General features: G+C 42.0%; 2 protein-coding genes across 2 annotated transcripts; both read right to left on the bottom strand.

Moving 5' to 3' along the window:
• Positions 1-1,653, bottom strand: LOC133977156 (tripartite motif-containing protein 16-like). The gene has a single exon (XM_062415288.1). It carries the CDS (start codon positions 1,651-1,653, stop codon positions 1-3), a length of 1,653 nt encoding a protein of 550 aa, XP_062271272.1.
• A 2,562-nt stretch (positions 1,654-4,215) lies between these two features.
• On the bottom strand, positions 4,216-12,529 carry LOC133977161 (uncharacterized; the record flags this gene model as incomplete). Its single annotated transcript, XM_062415292.1, has 6 exons — positions 12,489-12,529; positions 11,788-11,895; positions 9,593-11,287; positions 9,324-9,334; positions 7,169-7,288; positions 4,216-5,838 (listed from the first exon to the last, which is right to left on the bottom strand). Coding segments are annotated over exons 3-6 (3,414 nt in total), but the record flags the coding sequence as incomplete, so codon positions are not given.

Raw genomic sequence — 12,529 nt, 5'->3', positions numbered from 1 at the left:
CTATGTGAGTTTACACAACTCAGCTGTGCCTCCTACATAAAAAATGAAAAGTCCAGCATGGAGAGGCTGAGTGAACACAGTGTGGACTCTGTGGAGGAGAGTCATGGTTTCAGAGACACTGTAGAAGGACAGAATACCTGCTCTGTGATCCAGGTACACTCCGACTCTGGAGGAACTAGGACCTGAGAGTTTAGTTGGGTTATGGTTGAACACAAATGTAGGAGGCATGTTCTCTCCAAAACAACAAACCCAGCTTTTGTCACTCAATGCAAATCTACTTCTTTTATCTTTGACTATATCCTCGTACGCGACAGCCACAGTGACTGATCTCCCGCTCCACTCCACCTCCCAGTAACAACGTCCAGTCAGACTCTCTTTGCTCAGTACCTGTTCATAACCAGTGAATCTGTCTGGGTGATGAGGATACGGCTGTGGTTGACTTGTACATTCTGCTTTTCTGTTCCCCGCAGATAATAACAGATGTGCGTTTGCTGTGTTTGGATCCAGAGTGATGTCATGTGAATATTTCAAGAACTCAGCTCTGGTCTTTGGCTCTAGTGGTGGCAGCAGAGCATCTACTTCAGTCAGTAAGATGTTTGTCCATCCGTCCTTCAGGATGTCCTGGAGTTTCCCTCTGTGCTCTGTCACAGCTGCTGTCAACACCTGAAAGTATCTCTGAGGACCAGTATTGATAATGATTGTAGGTTCACTGAGTTGTGACGGTAAGGGGTAGTTGTGTATAAACTGGATGTGACCCTCTGCGTGTAAGAGCTTCATCAGTTCAGCTTGTTCATTCTTCAGCTCAGTGATCTCCTGCTGCAGCTTCTCCTGAAGCTCTTTGACTCGTCTCACGTTAGTTTCCTGCTGGGATCTGATCTGCTGCTTCACATCAGAGCTTCTTTTCTGGAGGAGACGGATCAGCTCACTGGAGACCTTCTCACTGTCCTCCACTGCTATATCAACACTGAGATTGATGGCCTCGAACCCCTGTTGAAGCAGCTTCACCTTTTGCGTTTTTTCCGGCACTCTATTCCGGATGTTTTGTAAACACGCCTGCAGGTGTACCTCCCTCTCAGTCCTTTCTGCTGCAACTGAGACTGTGTTGTGGCCTTTATGATCCTCCACAGAGCAGAGATAACAGATAAACTTATGATCAGTACGGCAGAACATCTTCATCACCTCATCATGGCGAGAACAGATGTTCTCCTGGAGCTTCTCCAAGGGCTCCACCAGTGTGTGTTTCTTTAGTGGAGGTGCATCATAATGAGACTGGAGGTGATTCTCACAATACGAAGCCAGACAAGTCAGACAGGACTTGAAGGCTTTCCTCTTCCTCCCAGTGCAGACATCACAGGTCACATCTCCAGGTCCAGCATAGCAGTGATCAGCAGGAGCAGCTTGGGGTCCAGTCTTCAGCTGCTCCACTAAAGCTGCTAACATGGGGTTTTTCTTCAGGACAGGCCTCGGTTTGAAGGCCTCTCTGCACTGAGGGCAGCTGTAGATCTTCCTCTGATCCTCTTCATCCCAGTGTAATTTAATACAGTTCATACAGTAAGTATGTCCACAGGGAATAGTCACCGGGTCCTTCAGTAGATCCAGGCAGATTGAACAAGTAAAGGTCTCTCTGTACAGCTGAACTCCTTTCTGCTCCATGTCTCCTTGTGGCAGTGAATCTGTGAGTTTCACTTTTTCTGCACAGATTTAAGTCTGAGAACCAACTTTTCATCCTTTTGTTCCTTTTCATGTGCTGATCTTCACTGCATTACCATGTGTTGGTTACACCCATTTCACACTAATGGTCAGTGAAGGGGAGGGAACAAGGAAATATCTGCCTAGAGTGGAGCTGGTTGTGTTTCAGAGCGGGAAGAAGAGGGAGGGGTTCCAGCAAGAGGGGTCATTTTTATAGGGGAAGAACACGTTTAACAGTCTTTTACAACTACCACATTCAAATAGAATTGGTTCTTTTACTGTAATCTACTTTTAGCTCACAATAGCTGAAGCTAAAACTGCTCAAATATCCCGTCTTCATATGAATACAAACACTTTCTCTGATTGTTACTAGCAAGAATAAAAACGTCATATAGCGTCTTTTAAAACTATTACAGCCTCAAAGGGATTTACAGGAGAGAGAAGCAAAAACAAACCAAAGCAAAACCTTCACCAACAAATTATACTACTGTATACTCACTTTGATCAACTTTGTCCCGACATCCAGTCACTAAAACATTGTTTTAAAAAGGTCTTAAGTTCACATATTCAGTCTAAAGTTGTCATACATCCTGCTGCCACCAGGGGGCGAAAAAGCTCCACTATATTTTCAGCAATGTGGGGAAATCTGTTACTGTGGCTGATATTTACAGCTTTAACAGGACAGATTTGTTTGTCTAATTGTTAGATTTACAAAATAATTGTGATGTTTATACATATTGTATTGATTCATTCAGTTGCATCATATTAAAGACAAACTCTTCACAAATTTGGATTCTGTTTGTCTTCAGAGCAGCCTGACTGGATCCTGAGCTTTGACCTTCTCTTAGAAGAAAGGATCAGTGTTTTACCTTAAGGAAGTATTTCAGTAAGTCAATAAAGATATATTTAAATAGACCTTTCAAAACAAAATGTGACCCAAACACGATTTGAGGGTTAATGTATGTTAACACTATTAAAGTGGGGAACATAGGGCCAAAGTTGTTTGACCATGTGCACTGCAGGACAACACATAGGAACACTTTCCAATCTGGTACTTCCATGACAGGGAAACATAACGATGTTTTATAATGTAACAATACTGTGGTTAAGGTCAGGTTAGGTTTAGGGAAAGCAGGGTGAAGGGTAAACACATCAAAAAACGTTCACAGGTGCTGGATCAAAAATCAACTGAAGGCAGGAACCAGAAGAGGATCCACGCACTGCATTAAAAGCTCCCAGTAACTTTAATTACAAAAGCAATGTTTCGATCTCACAGATCTTGGTCAGGCATTGTCAAATCACCATCACAAGACAAGTCATATATAGACACAGGTACATTCATTACACAGGTGATTGTGATCTGCATGACTGAGAGTCAAGCTGCTCTCAAATTGGACCAATCAGAAGCATAGCTGGACAACAACTTACATATTGGTGAAACCAAACAGCCTTTAAAGAAACGTATGGCCCAAAACAGAAGGGCCAACTCCTCAGGTCCAGTTTCTGCTGTCTATTTACACCAAAAGGAAAAGGCACCCTACTTTGAAGACAGCAATGTAAAGATTTTGGACAGGGAGGACAGATGGTTTGAAAGAGGAGTAAAAGAAGCCATCTATGTGAAAGTGGACAAACCATCCCAAAACAAAGGAGGGGGTCTACGACACCACCTATCCCCCATCTACTATGTCACCCTTTCATCCCTACCCAGGAGAGTAAACACCTTAGCCTCTAAAAAGAACGGCTGTTCACACTTGGCTTCATGTGACTCCAACGACTGTCGTTCATCAGTGGCCTCACATGACTCCTACGACTGTCTTATGGAGCATTACCTGGGCCACACCCTGGAGAACTAACGGCCACTTGACACAAGTGGCCTTTGTGAACTGATGAAGCACCTTGGATAAGAGGTGAAACATCTTCATAGACACAACAAGTCCAGTTGCTTTCCATTCAATTGCCCAGAGGACTGTATTATATTTCTGATTCTGTACATCTTGCAGTTGAAAACCTACAGCCCTCTTTTAACATTCTTCAAGATACTCTTAAAAATCTAAAACAACAAGTTCATGTTATTTTCCAGAGGCAGAACTATAGACTGTAATGATTTCAGCATTTCTACTACAAATGGACTGATGATTGAGTTACCAAACTTTTTTAACTTGCAAATAATAGATATTTTTTTTGCTTTGAGATTAAAATAAATCATCTCTTCAGGAAGGTTTTTTTTTTAGATACGTCACATAATATTCTGTTGAATATGTTTTTGTAGCACTGAATAAAACAAAAAATGTCTATCAGGAATTATGATGCTTTATTACAAACTTTTCACATGGCAGAAACATATCAAATGAGTCAGGAACAAATGATCAATAGGTAATAAATATGTCAGTTTTTTACATACTATAATATGTATATAGAAATATGGAGACAAACCATTTGACACATGAAGTCTGAAAATAATTCTTTCTACTTAAGTTTGCTGAACCTAGCTGCGTCTCCACAAAAAGGAAAACAAAAATGAACTCCAGCATAGAGAGGCTGAGTGAATGTGGTCTGGACTCTGTGGAGGAGAGTCATGGTTTCAGAGACGCTGTAGAAGGACAGAATACCTGCGCTGTGATCCAGGTACACTCCGACTCTGGAGGAAACAGGACCTGAGACGAGAGTTTTAAGGTTGTTGAACCAAAACTCATAACCGTCAGTGTCACACTGTAAAGCCCAGGATTTGTTGTTGCGTCCAAATCTACATTCATCTGAGTCTCCTGCTCTGCCGATATTCTTGTATGCAACAGCTACACGAACTCCGTCCCCTCTCCACTCCACCTCCCAGTAACAACGTCCAGTCAGACTCCATTTGCTCAGGGCCTGACGATAATAAGTGAACCTGTCTGGATGAGGAGTATAAGGCTGTGGTGGACACATTTCTACTTCTCTGTTGCCCTCAGATAATAGCAGCCATGGGTTTGCTGTGTTTGGATCCAGAGTGATTAAACGTGAATATTTTAAGAATCTAGCTCTGGTCTTGGGTTCTGGTTCTGAAAGTAAAACGTCCACTTCTGTCACTGTCAGTGAGATGTTTGTCCATTCGTCCCTCAGGATGTCCTGTAATTTATCTCTGAGCTCTGACACAGCTGCTGTCACATCCTCAAAGTATCTCAGAGGACGGATATTGATGCTGGATGAGTCTGTAGGTTCACTGAGTTGTGACACTGAGGGGTAGTTGTGTAGAAACTGGTTGTGATCCTCTGTGTGTGAGAGCTGCTTCAGTTCAGCGTTTTTCCTCTTCAGCTCAGTGATCTCCTGCTGCAGCTTCTCCTGAAGCTCTTTGACTCGACTCACTTCAGTTTCCTGCTGGGATCTGATCTGCTGCTTCACATCAGAGCTTCTTTTCTGGAGGAGACGGATCAGCTGAGTGAAGATCTTCTCACTGTCCTCCACTGCTTTATCAGCAGAGCGACTGATAGCCTCCACCTCCTGTTGAAGCAGCTTCACATCTTTCTCTCTGTCCTGGATTAGTCGTCTCACCTCGAACTCTCTCTGCCTCTCAGTACTTTCTGCTGCAGCTGAGACTGTGTCATGACCTTTATGTTCATCCACAGAGCAGAGATAACAGATACGTTTCTTATCTGTACGGCAGAATATCTTCATCACCTCATCATGACGAGAGCAGATGTTCTCCTGGAGCTTCTTCACGGGGTCTACCAGCTTGTGTTTTTCAAAGGCAGGTAGTTGATAGTGTGGCTGGAGGTGATCCTCACAGTAAGAGATCAAACATGTCAGACAGGACTTGAAGGCTTTCAGCTTCCTCCCAGTGCAGACATCACAGGCCACATCTTCAGGTCCAGCATAGCAGTGATCAGCAGGAGCAGCTTGGAGTCCAGTCTTCTTCAGCTGCTCCACTAAAGCTGCTAACATGGTGTTTTTCTTCAGGACAGGCCTCGGTGTGAAGATCTCTCTGCACTGAGGGCAGCTGTAGATCCTCCTCTGATCCTCTTCATCCCAGTGTGATTTGATACAGCTCATACAGTAGCTGTGTCCACAGGGAATTGTCACTGGATCCTTCAGTATATCCAGGCAGATTGAACAAGAAAAGGTTTCCTGGTCCACCTGAAGTCCTCTCTGCTCCATTTCAGCTCTCAGAGGCAGCGACTGTCAGAGTTTCACTTCCTGAGAAGTTAAACAACTTTGAGCTTTGATCTGAACATGTGATCTACAGTAAAATGTTGGCTGACTGTCTATATACTTTATGACGTTGGTTTTTACTTATCTCAAAACTGTAGATACGAGGGGGAGGGAACAAAGAAATATGAGCACAGATCATTTTATTGAGCAACACACCCAACAGGACTTTGTTGACTTTTGACAGTCACATCTGTAGAAACAGTTGGCAGCAGCGGTGGAAGAAGTACTCAGATCCTTTACTGCAGTAAAAGTACTAATACAGCAATGTAAAAATACTTAATACTAAGTAAAAGTCCTGAATGAAAAACACAAGTATTATGAAATTGATGTAGTATGCAGTATTACAGTAAAGTACTGCAGTATTATAGTGATGTAGTATGCAGTATTACAGTAAAAGTACTGCAGTATTATGAGTGATGTAGTATGCAGTATTACAGTAAAAGTACTGCAGTATTATAGTGATGTAGTATGCAGTATTACAGTAAAAGTACCGATTTGGTCCTCTGACTGATATATTATTATTATGACATCATTAGATTATTAATAGTGAAGCATCAGTGTTAGAGCAGCATGTTACTGTTGTAGCTGCTGGAGGTGGAGCTAGTTTACACTACTTTATATACAGTTAGCTAGTTTAGTCCAGTGGTTCCCAACCTAGGGGTGGGGCCCCTCCAAAGGGTCAGCAGATAAATGTGAGGGGTGGTGAGATGATTAATGGGAGAGGAAAAAAGAAACAAGTGGGGGTTCTGCTATCAGCAAACTAATCATGGCCATTTTAGATGCATCTCTTCGTTGCAAATTTATTTTTATTTTTTTAAACTCTACAGCACAGCAGGCCGTTTTGTTGCAGATTAATCCTGCAAAACAAAATTACTCACAAGAAGTTTGAAGACCCAAAGGTTTGTTGAGTAAGAATTGGTGAAATCTCTCAGCCTCCCTCCCAATGAAGCCACGGTCTGCAACAGCAGTATGGAGTAACCTGTGGAAGTCCTCACCTCCAGATAAACAAGCTACCTCAAATAAGTCATTGTTGAAGTTAGACTAAAGTGCTACTGAAGGTGTCAAAGAAGCATATAAAAAAAGCACAAGACAAGCTGCAAGGGGAAAACCCTGAACTTTGTCATCACCAGCAAAAGAGTACACCTGACCCTGGACGTTAACCAGGAGACCACTAATGAAGTTTTATAACTAAGTTCACGTTCAAAGACCACACCTCATACCTCTCTTACTTCTGCACAAGCAGTACTTAAGTCAAACCTTATCTGCTCCTCTTCCCCTCATCTCAGTTTTCACATACCTCACAAGACCTGTACAGCATGCTGTACAGGTCTCGTGTTGGGTATGGAGAGAACCAGTGTGGGGTGGGACTGAGTGGAGGAGTCTCTTCTTCCGGTCCTGGATGGAGACCCCATGGTTCCTGAACAAAACAAAAGAGTATGTTAGAAAGGGTTTGAGAGGGAAGGGTGTGAACACTGAGATGAAGGGAAGAGGAGGAGATAAGGTTTGACTTAAGTAACTGACTCACAGAACTAAATGCAGCCCAGCATCTGCTTGTAATTGCTATTTAAAATGTTTTTTTTGCTGTTGTTTTCCCTTTTCTGTCTTTGTAATTGACTTGATGTCCATTGTAAATGTGGGTCCACTGAAAAATGTGAGCAATTCACTTCATTCTTCAATAACTAATTTATTGCCATCAGACAGAACGTTTGCAACACAAGATCCTGCAGTCATCGAGGATCTACTCTGAACCACCTGAACACACCTCTAACAGCAAGAAAAAACAAGTCTCAAAAATAATTGTATTCTTCTGTTTGTGAGTAAAAGTGAAGGTTTCTTTCTTTTAACTTTCATTAAAGTCCAAACTGTTCCTGTTAGCAGTTTGATAAATTGGGACCCAGAGGGATCTCTTAATGAGCTGACAGCTAAACACTGAACCAACATGACAGCCTCATTCTCAACTTTCATCTTAATGAAAATCTACTGGAAAATAAATGACTTCAAGTTCACAATGAACCAACATCTGTTTTATATTGGTCAGGACTCAGCAGAACTTCTTCACACTCAAATTTGATCAAATTAATTCTTATTTTCCCATTTTTAGGCCTATATAACAAAAATGTTCATCTAAATGCACAAAGAAAATCTTATTTGTTAAAAGCAAGAAGTGATTAAAATGTCTTTTCTGTGAGACAAACCGGCTTTACTAAAGAAAGCTGAAAGTTCAGAGACTCACAAACGTTTGTCTGCTCTGAACATGAACTCTGAACTCTGGTGTTTCAGGAGGAAAACTGCCTCAAATAAACTCTCATTGTAGTTTCACATTTTCTTCACAAGCTTTGATTAAGACCCTGAGATGAAGACAGGAGAAAGTACTTTGCTAATTTTTTCATGTTTATTCATTATGTAAAGCTTCAGATTTTTCAAACACAATGAGGTGAGAACAAAAACCCTATAATGAAAGAAGTTCAGCTGTTTTCTCTGTTTAAGAAACAACAGACACAAATACAGTAATACAAACAGGAAACTAACCTTTAGAACAAAGAGAAGTTCACATTTTGATCTGAAGAAATGTCAGTGAAGGTTAGAAACGTCATCATGAACAGTGAGAGCCTCCATGGATATAAACACAGGAAAAAGTCACATTTAAAGAAACTCAAAAACTAAAACCACCAATCTTAAAATGTTCCAGACATTTTTTCTTCACACCTTTTATCAAAATATCAACAGAACAAATGAAAAGAGAAAAAAAGGGTTGACAATCCCAGTTTGATTGACAGCTTATTTCTGCAGCTCAGAAACATGGAGACAAAAACATGAACAATTACAACATCTGACACATGAAGTCTGAAATGACTAGAGCTGGGTATGGTTTAAAAAATGACGATATCAGTACCAATCCAAGTACCTTAAAAGTGACACTGATACCAACTGAGTACTTGATTCAATACCCATTAACACATGTAGGTCTCTGTCTTGTATCGTGTGTAACAGGCGTGTAGTGTAGACACACTTTAGAGCGTTTAGGGGAGATCTTGGCTGCTGAACTGTTAAGCGCGCTAACTCAAATTCACCAGGACTTCACCACCACAGACGGGTTGTAGCTGCTGTGGCAGTGGACCAATCACATGTTGTGTTAAATCAAAGGACTCTTGATTTGAATGGTTGTGAGCCAGACCGTACATATGGCGCTTTTCCACTACACAGTTCCAGCACGACTCGGCTCGCCTCGCCTCGGTACGGTTCCAGGAACCTTTTCCATTACAAAAAAGTACCTACTCAACGTAGGCGGGGTCGTCATAGCACGGCTCCGCGAAACTTGTAACGCTGCTGCCGGTATTTAAAAATGCCAGACAGCTCATGACTCTTCCAGCGACAACTCTTCTGACCAATCAGCGGCCAGCAGTGTGTCGACGTCACATTTTAGTAACGGCCTGGCTCGCTTGGAATCTCACCAGAGCAGGTACTAAAAAAGTACCAGGTACCAGGTACTTTCCCTAGTGGAAACGCAAAAAGAACCAAGGCGAGTCTTGCTGGAACGGTGTAGTGGAAAAGCGCCAAAATAGTCATATTTTCTAGCTCTGGGTGCAAAAAGGATCGATTGCAAGTATTGTTTGAAGGGAGACGTTTCGATAGGACTTGGAATCAATTTATTTCCGTTAACAACCGTGTACCGAGTACCAATACCCAGCCTTAGAAATGACTTCTGTCTATTCAAGTTTGCAGATTTCAGCGTCAGCTCCATCAGAATAATAACAAAGACAAATTCCAGCATGGAGAGGATGATTGAATGTGGTCTGGACTCTGTGGAGGAGAGTCATGGTTTCAGAGACGCTGTAGAAGGACAGAATACCTGCTCTGTGATCCAGGTACACTCCGACTCTGGAGGATCGAGGACCTGAGACGGGAGTTGAGATGTTTTTGAACAAAAATGTATAACCTTCAGTTTCACAATGTAAAGCGCAAGATTTGTCATTGAATCCAAATCCACATTCATCCAAGCTTCCTGTTCTGCTGATATCCTTGTATGCTACAGCTACACGAACTCCTCCTCCGCTCCACTCCACCTCCCAGTAACAACGTCCGGTCAGACTCTCTTTGCTCAGGGCCTGACACCATCCAGTGAATCTATCTGGATGACTGCAATAATACTGTGGGTTTCTCCGTCCTTCTGCTCTTCTGTTCCCTGCAGATAACCGCAGATGTGTGTTTGCTGTGTTTGGATCCAGAGTGATTTCACGTGAATATTTTAAGAACTCAGCTCTGGTCTTGGACTCTGGTTCTGGCAGTATAATTTCCACTTTAATCTCAGTCAGTGAGATGTTCGTACATTTGTCACTCAGGATGTCCTGTAGTTTATCTCTGAGCTCTGACACAGCTGCTGTCACATCCTCAAAGTATCTCAGAGGACGGATATTGATGCTGGATGAGTCTGTAGGTTCACTGAGTTGTGACACTGAGGGGTAGTTGTGTAGAAACTGGTTGTGATCCTCTGTGTGTGAGAGCTGCTTCAGTTCAGCGTCTTTCCTCTTCAGCTCAGTGATCTCCTGCTGCAGCTTCTCCTGAAGCTCTTTGACTCGACTCTCTTCAGTTTCCTGCTGGGATCTGATCTGCTGCTTCACATCAGAGCTTCTTTTCTGGAGGCGACGGATCAGCTGAGTGAAGATCTTCTCATTGTCCTCCACTGCTTTATCAGCAGAGAGACTGACGGCCTCCACCTCCTGTTGAAGCAGCTCCACATCTTTCTCTCTGTCCTGGATTCTCTGCTGGATGTTGAGTCGACTCACCTCGAGATCTCTCTGCCTCCCAGTCCTTTCGGCTGCAGCTGAGACTGTGTCGTGGCCTTTATGATCCTCCACAGAGCAGAGATAACAGATAATCTGCTGATCAGTACAGCAGAACATCTTCATCACCTCATCATGAAGAGAACAGATGTTCTCCTGGAGCTTCTCTGAGGGCTCCACCAGCTTGTGTTTCTTTAGTGGAGGTGCATCAAAATGATGCCGGAGGTGATTCTCACAGTAAGAGGCCGGACAAGTCAGACAGGACTTGAGGGCTTTCCTCTTCCTCCCAGTGCAGACATCACAGGCCACATCTTCAGGTCCAGCATAGCAGTGAACAGCAGCAGCAGCTTGGGGTCCAGTCTTCAGCTGCTCCACTAAAACTGCTAACATGGTGTTTTTCTTCAGGACAGGCCTCAGTGTGAAAGTCTGTCTGCACTGAGGGCAGCAGATCTTCATCTGATCTTCTCCATCCCAGTGTGATTTGATACAGTTCATACAGTAGCTGTGTCCACAGGGAATAGCCACTGGATCCTTCAGTAGATCCAGACAGATCGAACAAGAAAAGGTTTCTTGGTCCAGTTGATCTCCTTTCTGCTCCATTTCAGCTCTCAGAGAAAATGACTCACTCTGTAGATCTGAAGGGAGAAAACAAGGAAATATGAGCAGAGTGGAGATTGTTGTGTTTGAGTTTAGATACTGTGTGTTTCACCCTTTAATACAATGTTCATTTCTCATTTAACCCTCACATACTGTTCATAATCTGACTCACAATTAAGTCTTTACACTAATTCACATTCATCAGTCATTAATAAATCTTTAATCACCCTTAAAAAAGTGTATTCTACTTATTAATCACTATTTTATGATCCAACAGAAATTATTTAGATAGATAATGAAGTCTCCAACAACATGTTTAAATGCTGATTTTTGAATTTTAGGACATCTGTACAAGAAAAATGTGTATCGGCTGCACAAACAATAAAAAAAATATATGTATTTTATTTAAATTGTTGTATATTCAGGGTCACATTAGGAAATGTCCTCCTATAAGAAATGTGTATATGGTGTTTTTACAGCTCTCAAATGTAAATTCTGACCCCTAAACAGTAAAAACACAGTTAAAAACACTACTCACCTCTTCTTTGCTCAGCTTACAGTGGATCGGAGCTTGTTGTTGTCACACATGTGGATGGAGAATGAAAAGGGACAACTCTAGGGATTATTTTCCAGCATTTATTTGCTCCTGCAGAAGAAAATATAACCTATTAATTACCTTCAGGTCTTTTCTGCACCCTCAGCAATGCAAAACAGCACTGTGCAGATCTCAGCATTATTATTAAAATACATACAGATACATTCATTTGAGAGTAAAGTATGTACTCATTGTACACATTTAAACTGAAAGGAAAACATTTATCCTGTATTTAAACAACAAATCTCAAAACTATGATGAACGACACAAAAGGTAAAACAGTGACACCTGGTGGCCAAACTGAAGAACTGCACGTGGTTACGCGACTAAACTGACGATGAGAAAATAATCAAAAGACACAAATCAGCAGGAGACAATAAAACCAGTTGACTACCTTCTGTTTATTTCTGCACTGCTGCTGCTAAACATGTAAAATAACAAACTTTATACATAAAGTAGAAGTTCAACTCTCGGAGGACTGCAGTGATACACACGGTGCCCATCAAGTTGAACGAAAACATCTACAGAACAGCTCAGTAATGTAATAATATTTATATGAAAGTGTTACAGTAAACAAAATGCATTTAAAGTTACAACATGAACGGTTCAATTTGCAAAGAAAACGTTGAATCCAATCATCTTACCTTCATGCACGAAGAGGAGTTAGGAATGCAAACAATGTGAG

This window comes from Scomber scombrus, unplaced genomic scaffold (genome assembly GCF_963691925.1).
Source record: "Scomber scombrus unplaced genomic scaffold, fScoSco1.1 SCAFFOLD_99, whole genome shotgun sequence".
NCBI classification, from domain to species: Eukaryota; Metazoa; Chordata; class Actinopteri; order Scombriformes; family Scombridae; genus Scomber; species Scomber scombrus.
This window is presented reverse-complemented; position numbering and strand designations above follow the sequence as displayed.